General features: G+C 37.7%; 2 protein-coding genes across 2 annotated transcripts in view; one reads left to right on the top strand and one right to left on the bottom strand.

The window, feature by feature from the left end:
• nop16 (NOP16 nucleolar protein homolog (yeast)) overlaps positions 1–833 on the bottom strand; it is a 14,259-nt gene extending 13,426 nt beyond the window's left edge. Inside the window, exon 1 of the mRNA XM_050040565.1 lies at positions 633–833. Within this exon, the coding sequence (XP_049896522.1) occupies positions 633–739 (107 nt within the window). The 5' untranslated portion in view covers positions 740–833. The remainder of the gene's footprint in view (positions 1–632) is intronic.
• A 3,833-nt stretch (positions 834–4,666) lies between these two features.
• grk6 (G protein-coupled receptor kinase 6) overlaps positions 4,667–19,877 on the top strand; it is a 75,856-nt gene continuing 60,645 nt past the window's right edge. The window contains exons 1-2 of the mRNA XM_050040561.1: positions 4,667–4,903; positions 17,019–17,114. Of these exons, the coding sequence (XP_049896518.1) occupies positions 4,852–4,903; positions 17,019–17,114 (148 nt within the window). The 5' untranslated portion in view covers positions 4,667–4,851. The remainder of the gene's footprint in view (positions 4,904–17,018; positions 17,115–19,877) is intronic.

Genomic DNA, 19,877 nt, shown 5'->3' with positions numbered 1-19,877 from the left:
AGTTGTAGCACGTATGGTTGATTTGTTATGAATTTTCAAAGTTTTGAACTTTAGACACTTGCTGTAGCGCCACCATCAGGACTATTGGCTTGAGTTTACAGCTGAGGATATCTGGCATGAGACTGGACCTTTGTGCAAAGTTTGGTGAGTTTTCACCCATGGGAAGTATGATTCTGACATGCTTATACTTTTAATGTTATGCTGTTTAGTCTTTTACTTCACTATTTATTTAGAGGAAAACATTGTAATTTTTTCTCCACTGCTTACTGTGACATACATTTCCTTTAAACATAAAATACTTACGATATCTTTATATAATGTCATGTGGCAGCACTATACAACTAGTCTACCCAGAAGTGTACACAACATATCTTAACCCTGTCAAAAGAGCTACTCTGCGTGATGAGTACTCTAAGTAACGTTACATCCTACTGATAATACTTCTGTAATGTTACTTGTAATTGAGTATTCTTCAGAATTTTTCCTACTTTTACTGAAGTGAAAGACCTGAGCCCTAAACTTAAATTACTGACAAACAGCTGGTAGAACTCTCAGTTAAACCCCTCTCACATGTTGTCACTGTTAGCTAACATTAGCTTAGATGCTAACATGCCGTTCAGTTCCTCGCTTACTTTTCTATCCTCGGGTTGTATTTCTTCATGAACTGTTTCTTCATCTTCTTCCGGTCTTGAGTGTAATCAAACTTCTTTCTCTTCGATGATTTCTTGGCTTTCGGCATGATGATAATGTTCTGTTTTACAGCTCAGCAGAGGTTTGTTGGTGGCGAGGAAGAGGCAACGTGCAGAAACCGGAAGTGCGTGTTTGTTTTGTTCCGGTCACGTTACTAGAAACCACGCCTCGTTTTAACCTTTGACCCTTTAGTTTCGACTTTTTAAAAAAATACGTTTCATTTTTAATTTCATAAAAGGAGAAACAACTAAACTATCAACTCAAAATATTAGTAGTCAATTTAAAAAATATATATAAATCAAATATGTAGTAATACTAGATATAATATATGTAATACTAAGTTAGAAACTAACTTTGATTTTCTCCAAGTTATTCTTTTATTGCAAGCAGGCACTGTGCAGGCTATACCTTACACAATGCTCACAAATTAATACAAATATGCATAAAATCAATATGGAAATAGAAAAAGAAAACACGTTAAATTCATTTAAATTCACTCAAAATACTAAAGACAATTTAGAAAATGTAATAACATTGACTAAATAAACAATCACTAAAATTTACAATATGTCAACCTCAATACATATATATATATATATATAAAAAGACTGACTATAATATTATCATTGTTCAAGCTTAACATTAACAATAATCAATCATGACTGAATAACCTACAACAAATTACATCATTATTTGTTTTAACATTTATTTGGACAAACCATAGATAAGATGCAAAATGCTAAAGCTGAAGAATGCTCAACATGAATATATTAAAAACAACAACAAAGAAGACAACATATACAAAACTTTCAAACCACAAGCACTCCTGAGAACTCCGTTACCATTACTTTGACTCTTCAGATGACACCTGAGGCGGGCTGGAAACACCTGCAGCTGCTGCTTTGATCCTCTAGATGTCAGTCTGGGTCAAAAAAATATCTCACAAGCTCCAGACTCATATTGTTTAACCCAGTATTGATTTTATTCAGGTGGACAGCAACAGGGTCAAATAACACCAAGGCCTGTATCCTTAAAACTGAAAGATAAATGTGCAAAATCTTCACTTTTACTCCTGCTCACAAACTCAGAATAAAAGCTATCCATTGAGTGTGTTCTGACTTACACTGCTCTTGAATTTAAGAAGTCTCTGAAGCCTGTTTCGGTCTTTCTTTATCATTGCTTTGTCTGCACGATGAATGTGTGAATTGTATAGTAATATAAAGGCCTGTTCACACAACTAAACTGAGAACATGTTGGAAGATCATCTGTTCTTACAAAATGCAAATGGTGGTACTGTTATTTATTAAAAAATAGAAATGTATAAAAACATAGTTATATTTTGTCCTATTTTTGTTTAACAAATGATAAAACCAGATGGTCACTACCCTCAACACTGAGTGATCCCAATTTAGACCTTAAAATTAATCATTTATTTAAGGTTTGGGTGTTAAAAGGACTATATGAATATATGATATTGATTCTTTTGAAGCCATTCCACTCAAATATACCTTTCTGACTTACTCACATGTGACTGCAGATAAACCAACAAACTAAAAAAGGGATTTGCAATATCCTCATCAGAATTGTATTCCTTCCCTTGTAGAGAAGGTAATACACACTGTTTCCCAAGACTGTTCAGGTCAGGACGTCATGTTAAGTGCTCTGTGCTTGTGTTATGATCTCATTCCTTATGGACACTGTTTATTGTCTTTCCTGTTTCGAGCAAGAGGCCTTTAAACCCTCTGAACTCTTCAGGCCCTGCTGTCCTCCTCATCAATGAGCAGTTGAAGACACAAGTGGAAGTTTGGACCAGAGAGTGAGTTTTGAAAGCCATGCCCAGAAGAAGCAATTGGAGCGACAGGTTCTGATCAATACCTCTATCAACCCCTCTGCCTGATATGAGCTGCTGTCGTTATGCTGCACAACAAAACAGTGAGAGTCTCCCTTAATGCACCTTTAATGCACCGTGGTGCTTTCATTGATCCGTGCAGGGAAATCCACTTTCTGCAGAGTGAGATGAGCCACAAAGAGCAGCAGCTCTGGAGTCATGTAATGTATTGATTTCTGGATTTGTAACAGTGCATCAACTCTGACTGATACATCCCGGGGCACCACAGCCTTTTTGGAGGAATTGGATCTCATGCGTGTATTGAGTGGAATATTGTGACGTATGTCATTGTGAAGCACGATTGATGTGGTTGGGAATATTTGTATTGGCTGGGTAATTAGCAATTGATCGATCAGGTATGCAGAAGGAGCCGAATAAATCAAACATGGATTTAACCCTGCATGGTATTTACTGCCAGTCTCATACTATAACTGTGCAACCTCTTGAGCAGACTGCAAATACTGAGGACATAAAACATGTAAAATAATCCTAAATTAATAAACTTAAATTAGAATCATTGATAAACAAAAATGTACATTTGTTTTCTGGATATATCCGACTGATCACATCCACGACAGAAATAATAGATCCACAACATTTTAGTAATTTTTAAGAATTAAATGAAATAAATAAATGAAATAAATGAATACCTTACAAATCAAAACAGTAGCATCCTGCATACTATTACACTCACAGTTATATACTTGTATACTGCTTTTTTTAGGAATTACTAGATTATCATTTAAAAAAAATAAATAAATAAATAAAAATACAAAAATATATTATAATGAATAATACATGTAATAAAAAATATTGATACTACTACTAATACTTTTACTACTACTAATAATAAATAATAAATAATAATAATAATATATAATAACAATAATATATTTATTATATAATAATAATATATTAATAATATATTTAATAATATATTATTATTATCATTATCATTAATAATAATAATAATAATATGTTAATAATAACTTCTAAAAAATATTATTATTAAGAGTATTATTGATAATAATACTCTTAATAATAATAATAATTAGAATAATAATATGTTTATAATATATATTTTAAATATTATTATCATTGATAATAATAATAATAATAATAATAGTTATAATAATATAATATATAATAACAATAATATATAGTTATAATAATATAATATATAATAACAATAATATATTTTATAATAATATAATATATAATAACAATAATATATTTCTAAAGAATTATTATTATTATCATTAATAAAACAATAATATATTTCTAAAGAATTATTATTATTATCATTAATAATAATAATAATAATAATAATATGTTAATAATAACTTTAGATAAATATTATTATCATTAAGGGTATTGTTGATAATAATACTCTTAATAATAATAATAATAATTATAATGATATGTTAATAATATATATTTAAATATTATTATTATCATTAATAATAATAATACTCTTAATAATTGTAATAATAATAATAATAATTATAATATGTTGATAATATTTTTTTTTAAATATTATTATTATTATCATTGATAATAATAATATTCTTAATAATAATGATAATAATAATATATCATAACAATAATATATTTCTAAAGAATTATTATTATTATTATTATTATCATTATCATTAATAATAATAATAATAATAATAACAATATGTTAATAATAACTTTTTCAAAATATTAATAATAATAATAATAATAATAACAATATGTTAATAATAACTTTTTCAAAATATTAATAATAATAATAATAATAGTAATAAAAATATCACAGTAAAATTATTGCCGTATAAGATACCAATTTAACTTTGTTTTAGCTTTTTAAAATGAAAATAAATAAATTGATAAATAATAATAAATAAATCAACGATGGGGGAAGTCTGAGCAGAGTGAGAGGTCTGTCTGTAAGATCTGTGTCATTTTGTGTCTTTTTATCAAACAACCATTTTATAACAGAGTGAGATGTCTGTGTTTCTTCCTCCTCTCTGACAGCAGCCTCTGGGCGGAGAGACGGAGGGAGGAGGAGGAGAAAGAGGAGGAGAAAGAGGAGAGGAGGGGTGCGGACTGTCTGTCACCGGACAGGACTGTGCGAAAGCAGAAACGGAGGGTTGAATTTTTCCTCCTTGGCTGGGCGGTGGGAGGAGGTGTGTAGGGAGGATCAACTGTGATTGAAGCCGCCGGAGGGACCAAGAGCTCCGTCTGCTGCTGCTGCTGCTGCTGCTGCTGTGAGCCCAGACAGCATCAACATGGAGCTGGAGAATATCGTGGCCAACACGGTGCTGCTGAAAGCACGGGAAGGTAAGGATGGAGATGGCGCTTTGACAGCTCCTCTCTCCCGGTGCCTTCAGAGACAGAGGCGGTCCAGCAGCAACAGGGATGCCCGGGACATGGATGATATAAACTGTTGCTGCACTTCCTCTTAGCCGGTGATCAAATTTTATGATCATGCGATTCAGTCCGTACACGATATTACCTAAAGACGAGCCGCTCTCTCGACACGCCGAACTCCATTCTAAACTTTCGCAATTTAAAGTTTTCTGGCTTATTAGTGAACTTACATAGGTGCTTTGACCTATTTAAAGACTTTAGCTAACTACTTAGCAAACAGCGGACAATTCGGCGTGAAAATTGTTTTAGTAAATGTCTTCTTTTGCGGTAAAATGTCTGCCTTCCTTGTTGAAGGTGCTCATCATGAACTGTCAATAACACTATTGTAACACGCAAACAGTAAGGCTCAGTTAAAGAGCACAGAGAGGATGTCAAGCTAGCCAGATAGAGTTTAATATTTATTTAAATGAAGCACCGTTTATTAGTGTATGCCGAATTAAAGACTGGGTTCTGGACACTTGTAAAACGCTGTCAGTATTGTTGTGTACAGGCACGGACACCGTTTTAATCAAAGGGCGCGTAAAATTGCCGAATTTTTTAAATGAGTTTGGCGTGGCTCTGGTTAAGTACATGAAACGCGAAGTCTGAGAGGTCCGGAAGGGATTGCAACTGTGAAATGTGACTGCAGCGACACATCGGGTTTCCCTTGCTGATGTTGCAGCATCGTCCTGTCGTTTGCGAAACAGGATGTTGAGGCAGAGCAGCTGCTGTACAGGGTCTGTAGGCTGCTTTGTGCACAGAATTGCAATTTATCATGTTAGAATGGCCTTCATCTGCTTTGTAGTCTAGATTCTGGATTCATGTTTTGATACCTGAAGGCTCCCGAGATCCCGTTCAGTCACTCCAGGTTTAAAGGTCAACGAAATGTCCAAAATGCAAATGTCAAGAGCAAATGTTACATCTCCCAAACACTGATACAGTGCATGGCTCTTGTGTGTGATGACACTCCTGAGCAGGCCCATGTGCACCTTATGGTGAACAATGGAGACATCATGAGAGCCCTTTGTTATTGTCACTCTGAACAGGAGACAAAGGTTGTGGTGACTCGTTGCCAACGTAATCCTAATGCCATCTGCAGAGGGACATGAGAAGATGAGTGTCATGATCTCTCGCTCCGAGCTTATCTGCACAGTTCAGCTTATCTGTTGTGCTTGTAGAGAACCAGGAGTCAGACACCCGACTGTCCAGCTGAAGAGCCAGTGAGCAAGGCACCATATCTCCCCGCAATCAGTCCTTGACCTCTGCCTCCTGTGGACAGATGTTCTTTTTTATTATTGGGGAACAAAAAGTTTAATATGATCACCATTATTGCTTTAACCAGTTGTTTGATTCAGGTGTAAGAAGACACATTTGCTAGGATGCAAAGATATTTAACTTAACACACCCAGCACGAGTCTGCAGACGATTCAATTTAAAACACTATACTGTAGTTTTAGACTTATACTTTATTTTGTATATTTAAGCCAATTAAAGGGGCACTCCACAGATTTCACATCATCATCGATCACTGTAGGTCATCGGGTTCATCTAGGCTAAGGCTGGAGGTGTGAGGTTTGAAAGATTTGTGAGGCAGTGTGTGTTGAATGAAAGACATTATTGTTATCTAGTGTTGGAAGAATTATTAAAGTATTTAACCTGAGTAAAAGAAGTAATACCACAATGTAAAAATACTCTGTTACAGGCTAAAGTCTTGCATTCAGAAGCTTACTGAAGTAAAAGTACAAAAGTATTAGCATCAAACTCAACGTAAAGCACCTAAAGTTTAAGTGCTCACTATGCAGCACGGTCCATTTTGTATTAAAAATCAAAATCTGCAAAGTAACTTAAATTGTAAAATAAATGTAAGTAGCATGAATTCAAAACACTCATGTAAAGTACAAGTGTATTAAAAGTGAAAAAAGTAAAGTTGCATTTCACCACTGGCAAGAATCAAGTGTTTTTGGAGCTTGATCCATAGTAGAGATTAAAACAGTGGTTTTTATACGTGCGGTCATGTCTCTAAGTCTAATGTATGTCCGTCGTTGGCGTGCAAACACATGTTCTCAAACCTGACTCTTTGACTCTTTGTAAGATTCATGCAGGTTAAAGTACCCTTGTATTTGATAATTATTTATTTATCACACTTTTCAGAAAGACTTAAAAAATACATTTGAATTACAGAAGCTGGTGAAACAGTGTGTAGGCGGAGGTATCAAACCTCAAAACTCTTTGGCACTAAAAGACATGTACTGAAAATCACCCACTATTGAAGGTCAAATTCATGTTCTTGTTTGGTAATACTTTGAGTAGGTAGTTCCTGATTGACTTCAAATAAAGGTTTAGCCTGTGCTTTAGTATGTACTGTGAGTCCCTCAACTCTATTAAAGTGCAGTACTAAATTGCTGGAGTGCTCCTTTAACTACAATTGGCTTGTACTTCATATTACCCCGTACCATTTTCCAAAGCCAGTTAATTTGTTCCTTGGAAATTGAGTTTCAGTGGCATAAAAGTAGCTTGAAACCCATCTTTTTAACTCTACTACTGACTATACCTCAGCACAAGACAATGAACTCTCTGTCTCTTCTTTGACTGATTTCTTGTTTTTAAAAAGACGTGGCACCCACAACACATACAGTCAACTTTCACAGTGTACAGTTAGTGGTAGAAGGATGAAAAGGAAGTCCGCAAAAAGAAAAGTCGGCCTCTAGAACTGGGACAAAGGCGTTTTAGGTGGTGTTAAAGTTTTAGGGTGGAGTTTTCCTTTAAAACAAGCAACATTAGGCAACTCCCCATGTTTGTGGCTCCAAATGGCAGGAAGTGAGGAAACAGTCTGAGCGTCAGTGGCCAAACATCGAGTAGTGTGACTCCAGTTTTGCACGCTAAAGTGAAGGAGAGCAAAGGGAGCAAAGATGCAGGTGGAGAACCCATCTTTCTCTGGATGGAGTTCTCACACTGTGTCATTCAGGAGTCTGCATGTCAGTCTTGAGCTTTTTGTGCCACTTCCTGTGTACAGAGACATGTTCATACCCAGCAGAGTTTCAGTTAGCGGGGGTTTGGATGTCCAGGTTGTGATTTAGTCTAATGAGAAGTGTGAATGGTTGCAAGGGCGTAATGTCCATCCTTCTGCATGGTGAGCTGGTTGGCAGGTGTAGTTTGGTAGAAAGAAAATAGTTCTTGCATGAAAGGTCTGTGGATTATCTTGAGTAACCAGATCATGATTTCTGGAAAGAGACATCGCTGTTGAGTTTTTCAAATGTTTTTTTTTGTCGCTTTTAGCACCTTGGCCGATATCTCCAACACTCTGCAACTCACACCGAAACAATCTAGATTGATAAATAGCTCTACAGGTAACGGGAAAAATATGCATTTTTTTTCTGGGGTGATCTGCCCCTTTAAGCTGTATGAGCAACTGCATGCAAACTGTAAGATGCTTAAACCGACTCTCAAGTGGCAGCAAAGCACAGTGCTTAGTAAAGATCTAAGTACAGTATTTATCACAGAGTTTAAAGTCTCCATAAATGAAAACTAAATATGATGTCAAGGGCTATAAGTGTGTTGTGTATAACACAGTTTACAAGACATCTATTTCTTTTATTAGACCATTAATTTGGGAAGCCCCATAACCTATAATCTGTGCTAATAAATTAACACCACCACCTCTGAAACCAAATCAAGTTCATACAGTAAGTCAGATCCGTTTGAAGGAAATGTGGCAGACATCATGACGGGCAGAAAAGTACAAAACAGTTTAGTGACCTATAAATACGAACCATTAAATCTATTAGTCTTTAATTTTCTCTTGCCACATTTCTTTTCTCCGTTTGTGTCAATCATGTGGGACACACCGAGGCAGCTGTCAAATCCAAGTTGAACTCAGTTAACCTGCACCTTTAGTTTTATCTTTCCATCTTGACTAATTCTGTTTGTGTGAGCAAATGTGTAACTGCTGACTTGTTGGGATTAATGTAGTCTGACATGGTGATTGTTTGTCCGGGGTCGACTGCCCTTTATAGATTCATTAAATGTTTAGGAAAGTTTTCAAGAGTGGGCAAACAGCATTTTGAACTGGCTGATCATAGACGATGATAGGGCTGGGTATCATCTGACGTTTTTCTACATTAGCACTGACACAACATCCGTCTTAGTAAGTGTGTGATTGCATTGAATTGATTGAATCTTTGCTATGAATTAATCCTTTAATCTGTAAGAGGAAGATGTCTTCTTTCAACAGTTACACGGTCTCACTTTAAATGCTGTTGAAACCCTTGCAACTGTGCAACAGCCTGGCCTGAGTAAAACAGTGTGACGTCAGAAAACTGATTTTAATCACGAGGCATCTGATCAAGAAATCAAGATTGCACATCTGACCAGACACTCAATGCCTACTTTCTTTACTCGATAGTTTTTGATCCTCTGTGCTCGACACATTTCTCTTTGTATAGACGTTTGATGCTTCAGCCAGCTTCTACAACACAACATACTGCTCATACTGAAAGCTAAATCATGTTCTTGGAGCTCTCTCTTGATCCTTTTGAAGATGTCACCATGAGCTGTAAGAACATGCGATGGTCATTTGTCTTTTCTTCTTCTTCTGTTATTGTAAAAGTAATTGTTTATGACCCAACAGTTGAGTGTGTCGATCTAAGAATTGAAAATATCACAAGTTGCAGCCTGACTGTGTTTCACTCTAATGTTCAACACTCAGCTGATGTGTCTCATTATGCTTCAGGAAAGAAAAAAACTATTCATAGAACATTTAATTTTCTGCTTACGGAAGACTTTAAAGTGCAGACCGAGAGGGGGACATGTGATAGATGTCCCAGACTGGGTTTAACACATCAGATGGGGCATTTACATGGTTCAGGGTTTAAACCACAGAGTCCCTAGGGCATGTGTTTCAATGCAAAATAGTTAGAGCCTGCTTTTTAAATTGCTAGATTACATCACACGCTAATTAGACATTTTAGCGTAACTATTTAATCCCCCTCCTGAAACCTGGAGTGACATCACTTTTCTTGTGCTACTTTCAGACACCTTTCATAAGTATTTAAACCTTTGAACCAAGAGCAAATTGGTGCGATTTCTGGTAAGAAATGTCCCACAAAAAAAAAAAAAATTAAGAAAAAAGCTAGGGAAAATATATTTATAATAATAATAATTATTATTACATTTTGAAATTATGTTAGAGAATTATTGTAATTTTTTAAGCACTCTTTCCAGGTCATTTTCTTGTTTGTTTGTTTTTAACTCTTTTTTATTTTATTTATTTATTTATTTTTTACTAATTTTCTTGTTTTTAATTTTCTTTTTTTAAGTAATTTCCTGCTAATTTTTTGGGTCATTTCTTCTTCCGCTGCTCAATTCCCTTTTCCCTGTTTTTTTAAATAAATCGAGCCAATTTGCTCAGGTTTCAAAGGGTTAAATAAGCAAGATTTAAGAGTTATTATTTCTGTAAGTTGACTTGAAACAACTTGAAACTTCCATGCTTGTCTCCACTAATTTTCATTAATACAGCTAGGTAACTGTAGTAAGCTCTGATTGGTCAATTGTTTCTCTAAGTGGTGGGCACAGCTGTCAATCTGAGATGTGGGCACCGTTTCAGGGGTTTATGGCGCGCTCGTTTTGTACTCAGAGGTTGGAAATTCCCAGTTCCCAGTCGGAAGTTTAAACTCGAACGCACCCTGAGATCGGATTTCCAACTCAGAAACTCGGAGCAACCGCATCAACCTTGACTTACGAATTCAAGATGGCTGAAGTGAGTAAACACTCTGCTAAAGTACTGTTTATAGCAGTTTTATCTTATTTGTTTTACATTAGGTCAGCCTCATCTGCGGCGTTCATCAGTTGGAGTGCATGATGGTTTTGAAGCTGTCTATACTCCGGAAGTGCAAGGGCAACAAAGGCTTTCTTGCGGGCGTCCATGTTTTTTTCTTGTACACCATCGTCAACTAGAATGCAAAAACTGTTGTCAACTCGGAGGTGACGTCATTCCCACTTCCGACCTCCGAGTACAAAACGAACGCACCATTAGAACCTCACTGTATGTAGCTGTAAGGTTAACTTCGGTTGCACAGTAATATCTGGAGTCGACCCAAAGAGTGTATCAACATTGTTATCAGCTCAGAGCTCCTCTCATCTGGATTTCAGCAGCTGGACAGTCAGAAGCTGCTGTTAAGAGAGATTTTAGTGGAAATATAAAAGTGTAAAGAAAAAGCAGGATTTTAAAAAGCGAAGGGGGCATGTCCTCCCCAGTCCAGTGTAAATGACGCCCTTCCTCTCTGTAAACACCTCAGTCCTCATCCAGAGGCAATGTCAGTTCTCAAAGACTAAAGATGGTGATGCTATGAAATCACTGATTGCTCTTAATAATGCTCCATGATCAAACAAATAGTCAGAGTATACACTGATAACAGAGACTAGCTCTGACTATAGCAGCAGCCTCACTGTGTGTTGGGACAAGGAGAAAGTCAATACCACGCTTCAGGATTTGCTATTCAAATACTGCCAGGCAGCTGCTACTCAGACGTGCCCGAGGAAAAACGAATTATTGTCATAGATACAATACAAACAAGATGTTTTGTTTGTGTCCGGGCAACAGATGATAACATCCCCCACAGAATTACCAATAAGCTCATTGATAACAGAGAGAGCGAGATGGCTGATGTCCGTCGTGTGCATTTAGTGGAGACGTACATTAAGACAAAGAGCATGTCGGCGAGAGAGGTATCAGAGAGTCTCCACAAAATGATAAACATTCATAATTATACTGAAAGCAGCCCAGTTAGCTTTTAGTCATTGAGAAGGAAATCATCACACTGGCACAGGCAAAGAAGGAGCTTTGTGACAATGGAGGTCAAAGGTGACGTCTGTCAACACTGTTGTTTTAAACTGCAGGACGGCCATTTAGACGACATGATACAGTTCAAGTTCAGCCTGACAGGAGGTGACAGTACTGCCATACCAACTTAATAAAACCATGTCACACCAATTAAAGAAAAACACATCTATTGCTTTTTAAAATGTTCTTGTTCCCACCAGCATGTGAGTTTTCTTGTAAACAAATAAGTCATGTTTACATTGAGTGTTACACCGAAGCACTTGGTGTTTGTCCTTGAAGCCTGACAAACTTGTCGAATGTTCTTTGGTCTGTAAAACATAAAATATTAACAAAAGAACATTTTAATTACCCAGAACCCAAAGTGAAGTCTTTTTTTTTTGCCTGACCGACACACCACCAGTTTTACTGTAATGTAAGAATGGTATAAGTGTCATATATTTACATTGAAGAAGCTACAACCATCACTTGTTTGGGATTTGTTTGAAAATTAATTTGATTAAATGATCGTTTAAATAGTTGCCGATTACTTTTCTGGCAATTAAGTAATTAATTAACAGCAAAGCAGCTTTTTTAAGTATTTTAAACTGGGCAGCAATTCGGCCATATTTGCTTGCTAGCATTCTTGTCTTTGTTGCTTGTGTCGGCGCATTGCTACGTTTGTTGTCACATTACCGACACCAACTGTCAATCAGAAGAGTAGCATGAAACCAGTCACGCAGTCCACATGCTGATGCATGTCCAAAAACGGAGCTCCATAGCACTGCAAATGGCCCAAAACTTTGCAGAGCGGCCTACCTTTAAATGCTCCGTGTGGCAGTCATGAATGTTAACTAGTTATATCGTCATATTTATGTGGCAAGTGTGGAAAACATTAATGAAAACATAGTGTAAAAGCTACTGGAGCTTACTGTCACGTTCCCTGTATGTTTTGCAAGTTAAAAAAGACATTTAATCGATATTTCAGATCAACAATTACTTAGAGCTGATATGATAAGCTGATTTATCAGTCAACAATTATTATAATTAATTGTCAAACTGATTAAAGCAGCTTTGCGGAACTTTACATTTTCGTTGATTATAGCGCCTCCTTTGGTCGAAGCGGTATGACACTCACAGCCTGGTGTCGTAAAATTCCGACTGCAGCCGGCATTCGGCTTCATTCGTAAAATCTCGACTGCAACCGGCAATTACTGCATGCATTTGTTTTGGACAGCGAGAGGATTAACGTTACTAACGTTACACTTCGGTTACACACTTCAACCAACTGAATTTCTGAGGACAACTTCCTGCTGTATATTTGTGTTCATGGTCACAGTCACAGATCATTTTTTGGTGTTTGTTGTAACGTTACGAGACAAAAGCGGTTCACATCAGCTAACGTTACATTTAGCTTGATTATAACTTCCATGTCGTCATATATTGAAGTGAAACAACATCTAACAAGTTGCGGTATATTCTCTAAATGGTTTAATGGCTGCGGGCCACTGCGGGCGAGCAGAATCACTTCCGCCTCTGGGTGCCGTATTCTGGTTTGCTGCCTTCTGCTGTGTCCGACCCGAGCGAGGCTACGCTAAATAGCCATATAGAGAAAGGCTTTTTTCGCTGTTGGGTTCAAATAAATATGCGGATCTTCAAGGGGGGGGGGGGGGGATACGAACTAGGGACAGTTTTATTAATGGTAAAAAGTTCCGCACAGCTGCCTTAACATTGAAGTCATTTATTCACTCAGCCTGTCTAATGCGAGGATTTGTTTCTTTTCTCTGTTTAATATGATTTATAACTAAATATCTTTGGCTATCGGACTGTTGGCCCGACAAAACGACGTCATCTTTGACTCTGGAAATTGTGATTTGCATTTTCACTATTTTCTGATATTTTATAAACTAAACAATTAATTGATTCTAAAAAATATTCTTGTCAGGGTTTTAAACAATTAATTGCAATTTTCTGACTAAGTTTACTGTGTCCTTCCCCACTTCTGAAACCAAATACACCTCTGACAGACTGATATGCAGCAGGATGAATACAGCTACCATTACTGTCATTATCAGTTACGCTGTTGATTAACTTTTTATTAACTGTGGCCAGCAGCTGTATAGCTCACTATGTCGGTTGGTTGCTCCTCAAACATTTCCCAACCCTTTAGTCAGAAAACACACCAAGCCGCCGGTGAAGTGCGGCTAGCCACAATACTTATATATTTCTGCAGTCAGGCGGGAAGAAATTCTTCGTAACATCGGTCAACATATCACAGGAGTCACAGGATTTTGTTTACTGATTGGCTGTTGGTGATCTCTGGCCACAGTATATAGCCAAAAGTTCAACTATCTCCAACTGTTTTTGGCATTCAGCAGCTACAGGCTGAAACTTGGCATGAAGTTGCAGCTATTGCAAATTCACACCTGTTGATTAAAAGATCTATGGCTTAGTCTAGAAAATGCCAGAAAATGGTAAAAGACGTCACACAAGTTCAAAGCAGCGTTCTCAAATGTCTTGTTTTGTCAGACCAAGAGTCCAAAACCCCAAAATATTCAGTTCATAATGATGTTTCAGTCAGACAACTCAGCGTTTGAAATGTTCATTTCAACAGCAGAACATACAGTAGTTAGGATTTGGTGTCTAGACTGACATGAGATATTGGGTAGTGATGAGCCTGCAGGTGGAGGTGGGGCTGAAAGAGCAGGCAGCAATCCTGATGCCGGGCAGCAGCAGGAGCACTGACGAGGCAGAGGGAGAGCTGGGAAATGTTTGCAGCTAAAATAGACCGCCAAATTGGGTGTGTGTGTTTCATAGATGACATATGGAGAGCGACATATGACGTGTGTATGAATCAGTGCAGCTTGAGTTGACTGCCAGAGGAGGAAGCCTCAGATCCTCGCATTAGAGAAACTTAAACCAGAGAATGTTTGGCATTTTTGCGAGATAGATGAGAGAAGTGATGACTGGATTATCAAATATGTTGTGTGATTTATTTATTTCTGTAGTTCTGAGCCAACCTACAGTTTCAGTTTATTTCACAAGAATAAAATGTACTTGCAGAGACTTGAACCTGTTTGAGATCATAATGTAATACAGTGAGCATCATGTTGGCTCTTGCTCTCGCAGTGTGGTGAATGAACCTGCACCTGAAACTGCATCACTGTGGAGTGTATCTCTGACTGTTTGAGTTTTTGAAAGCAGCCTGAGCACCAATGCAGAGAGGACAGGAACTTCCTCTGGCTTTTCTTTGTGCTTTGTTCTGATTGCTCAGTGACGTTCGCTCGTTGTGTTTACTCTCCTTCAGTTTCTCAAGAAACTGTGTATGGCTCTGCGCAAACACACGACCATGTTTTACCATACTTGCCAGGATATTTTGTTGACTTTACATTTAAGCGTAGTTCTAAACCTAATATCAAGTCTTTACCCTAAAGCAAATGATTAACCCTGTGGGAGTCCTCACAATGTGACTATGTGAACAGGTTGCTGTCCTCATAATGCTATTATACATACAGTAGTTAAGAACCAAGTGGCAAGATGTGTTGACAGACTTTTTAACACACGAAATAACACTAACTTCTGATTTATCAATGGTATGTTGATTGATTTTGCAAGTGCAACTGAAGGTAGACACCAGGGTACAAACATTTGATGAATGTGTTTGACGCTATCGTGAAGATTCGCTACCGTCACTGATGAATATCCAGTCACATCTGCCGATTTTATGTCTCGGTCTGTCCATTCATTCGTCTGTCTGTCCGTCCCATTCTGGTGAACGTGATATCTCAAGAACACCTTGAGGGAGTTTCTTCAAATTTGGCACAAATTTCCACTTGGACAAGGATGAACCGATTACAATTTAGTGGTCATAGGTCAAGGTCACTGTGACCTTGTGTCTGTCTCATTCTGGTGAATACTACATCTCAAGAACACCTTGAGGGAGTTTCCCCAAATTTGGCACAAATTTCCACTTGGACTCAACAATGATTAGAGTTTGGTCGTCAAAGGTCAAGGTCACTGAGACCTTGTCTGTCTCATTCTCATGAATGCAATATCTCAGGAACACCTTGAGGAAATTTCTTTGAATTTGGCACTTGGACTCAACAATGATTAGAGTTTGGTGGTCAAAGGTCAAGGTCATTGAGCCCTTTTCTGTCTCTTTCTTGTGAACGCAATATCTCGGGAGCATCTTGAGGGAATTTCTTCAGATTTGGCACACATGTTAACTTGGACTCAACAATGATTAGAGATTGGTGGTCAGAGGTCAAGGTCATTGAGACCTTTTCTGTCTCTTTCTTGTGAACACAATATCTCGGGAACACCTTGAGGGAATTTCTTCAAATTTGGCACACATGTTTACTTGGACAAGGATGAACCGATTACAATTTAGTGGTCATAGGTCAAGGTCACTGTGACCTTGTGTCCATCTCATTCTCGTGAATACTACATCTCAAGAACACCTTGAGGGAGTTTCCTCAAATTTGGCACAAATGCCCACTTGGACTTGATTAGAGTTTGGTGGTCAAAGGTCACTGTGACCTCACAAAACATGTTTTGGCCATAACTCAAGAATTCATACACTAATTATGACAACATTTCACATAAATGTCTCATAGGATATAATGATGAAGTGCTGACATTATATGTCCAAGAGGTCAAAGGTCAGCCTCACTGTCACATCATAATGTTCTGCAAAAATACTTTTTAGGCCATTATTCAACTCATATCTCAGGAACAGAGAGTGAGACATTTGGTCAGATACTGAATTGGTTATACTAAGATGTGGAAGATGTGTGTGAAGCATCCATGGTTTCACAGACGTGGAGGTAAACTGTAAGTGCAATTTGACTGGTGTGCAAAGGAATACAATCATGAGGCGATACTTCTAGTTTTCTTTTTTTACCAACTGGTGTATTCTGTAGTTATATCACTATGACTAGTTTTTAAAATATTTTCTATAATCAGATGATGAGGTAGCTTTTATGCTATAGGGAGGAAAAGCAGGTAGAATTCAAGTAAGTTGAATTGGTTAGGTAGACATTGCCCAACCCTAGATGCTAGGAAAGTAGACAACCTAGGAATTAAAGCATGTACCATGAGCCAACACATGGAAATCAAACCTGAGTCTTTTAAAGTACCAACCATCAGACCTCTGTTCTACATCTGCATCTTTTAAGAGTGCATTCTTGGACTTCAGGTTTAAAGTAAACTTGTTTTTTTGTTTTCTTACAGGAGGCGGTGGGAACAGAAAAGGAAAAAGCAAGAAATGGAAGCAGCTGCTGCAGTTCCCCCACATAAGTTTGTGCGAAGAGCTGCGACAAACCATTGGTAAGATAATGTTATGATGTTCTTATCTCGTTGGATGTGAAAGTCTTTGTGGTCTTTTATGTGTTGAGAGCGTCTGAGGCCTTTGAAATGGACTCAAAACCTGTTGTATCCATGACGACTTGGTTGTCGCTTTGTCCTCTAACCTCATCAGCTTAACATATCTCGTGGAGCCATCACCAGACCCAGATACTGACAGGTTGGCTGCTTTGTGGTTGGTACAGAGAAGTTTAAGTGAGCTGGCTCCTTGAGCTGGAAATGAGATTGTTGTAAAGATAAATTATGGTGCCATCAGCTAGCACTTATTGTATAATATTCATAATAAACTAGTGTGATGCTAGGTTTATACTTGTGGGCAAAAATAAATAATGGAAATCATGATTCATTTGATTTAAAAGAAGACTTAAGCTCTGTGAGGCACAGCGGTTCTTTGAGCTAAATGCTAACATCATGTTGATACTTAGTAGTAAACAGGAAGTACAGCTGAGGCTGATGAGAATGTCATTAGTTCTGTAGGTATTTGGACATAAATGTAAGTAATGGACAAATTTCAATTTAGACCAGGTGATGGTGCAAGATGTGAAGTCTGAAGGATTCAATCTGAGGGGAATATGAATGAATCAATTTCACAGCAATCTATCTGATAGTTTTTGAGATATTTCAGCCAGACCAAGGTGACAGACATTGCTGTCCATCACAGTGGTGTATATATATCACTGTTGCCTGTAACACATCATGAATTAACAATTTTACCTATATCAATACATCACTCAGCCCAACGAGACCCCTTGCATTTTCTTTTATTGAATTAAAACGAAAAGCTCACTCGAACTCATGTTAGTGTTTTTCTGCTTTATGAAACCAGCATTCACGAGTGAAAACTGAGCTGTACAATATTACAGTGATGACATGTGAATTATATTTTAAGGTTGATTTTCCGTGACTCGGTCTCCTTCTTTGTTGAGGGAAAGTCCCAACAAGGCCTCCAGACTGGAATATTAATGTATAATTTACTGCAGAAGACAGCTCTGTGGTTAGCTCTGTGTCATAAGTTACCTTATAACTTATAACGCTCTCCATTATTTCACTACATCTTCTAGAAAATGCTGTGTTCACTGGTGTCTCTGCATGCACAGCAGCATCTGTAATCTAAAGAGGAAATCAGCAGTAAAGGTCATGATTTGAAGTTTGGTACAGTGGCCCTAAGGTTCAAAACAAGAATGCAGCACACAGTATACTTAATTAGAACCAGCAACAGCTTTATTGGCAAAGTATGTGTGCACATACAAGGAGTTTGACTCTGTTTTTTTTGTTGCTCTCAATGTACAAACAAAGACGCTACACACAAGGACAAAAAGGCTGAATAAATGTAAAACATCAACATTGAATGACTGTAAAGATATAAATATAGAATAAATAACAAGTGCAGGATGATTTATGCAACAGGTTGCTTTACGCTATACATAAGGCAGGTGGATATGACAGTATACACAGTCTTCTTACACTGATATTGACAGTGATGATATCTACATGTTAAAAAATAGTGTGTATTTAAACTATAAAATGCATAATTTACAGGTTCAGTGGATGTTTAGTGTTACAGGGTGATTGCACAGGGATTGTGACTGATGTTAACTGTTCAACACTTAGGTCAGATTAGTTATTTCTGGATGCACAGATGTACAGAAACACGATCCAATCATACGGTAATGTTTCAGTGTTTATGTTGTATTACCTTTCAATGAGTTTATATGATCAGTGTTGATTTTTCATTTCCTCTGCATAGCAGTGGTGGCCTAATAATACCGTACAAAAATAGACATCCATTCATCCATATGTTAGATTTCCATGCTCCCAGCAGCAGATCTCAGGTTACTTATATAAACAGGGTAAAACGGGTGGTGAACTCTTTGGCCCTGTGATAAAAATGACTTTATTAGTGCCTGGAAAGAGCTCACCGACCATATCTGGCAATCTGCACTTTAGCTAAAGACAGTGCACACAAGTACACAAGAAATCATTTTAACACGTAACTCCCTATAAAACCACAGATTGTCATTTTGACATTTCTTTTCATGTACAATTTAAACAAACAAGACATAACCTGTTAGTTTTGAGCCTTAGAGGTGCTGGTAGGTGTATTTTTAGAGCCAGGCTAGCTGTTTCCCCCAGGTTCTAGTCTTGATGCTAAGCTAACTAGCTTCATAGTCAGCATACAGATAGAAGAGTGGTAGTCTTCCTTTACACAGATTACATATAAAAGATTCCTTACAGCAGTTTGGTAAACAACACCAGTTCAGACAAAGACACTTCCATATATCTGCTTAGGAAAAAATCCTAAATTACCACTTACTAGCTTTTGTGATCATGAGAGGTGAAGCCATGGGAGTGGATTGAACAACTTCTTCAGTTAAAGGATAACTTCAGTATTTTTCAACCTGGGCCCTATTTCCCCATGTGTATGTGTGCGTATGATTCATAGGTACAACTCGTTTTAAAATTGGTTCAGTATTGAGGGAGGCGGATGCAGCCGGCAGCCGCGAAACGAGCTAAAACGGTAACGGGGGCAAATGCGTCCCGTCTAAGTTTGCGCATTAAAAGTGCTTTTTTTCACCACTGACCGGTTCAGGGCGGCGCGGTGGTGTGGTGGTTAGCACCGTCGCCTCACAGCAAGAGGGTTGCCGGTTCGATCCCGGGCGTGGGAGCCCTTCTGTGCGGAGTTTGCATGTTCTCCCCGTGTCAGCGTGGGTTCTCTCCGGGCACTCC

Source organism: Epinephelus moara, chromosome 3, assembly GCF_006386435.1.
Source record: "Epinephelus moara isolate mb chromosome 3, YSFRI_EMoa_1.0, whole genome shotgun sequence".
Taxonomy (NCBI): domain Eukaryota; kingdom Metazoa; phylum Chordata; class Actinopteri; order Perciformes; family Serranidae; genus Epinephelus; species Epinephelus moara.
Note: the sequence above shows the minus strand (reverse complement) of the source record. Positions and strands in the feature narration are given on the sequence as shown.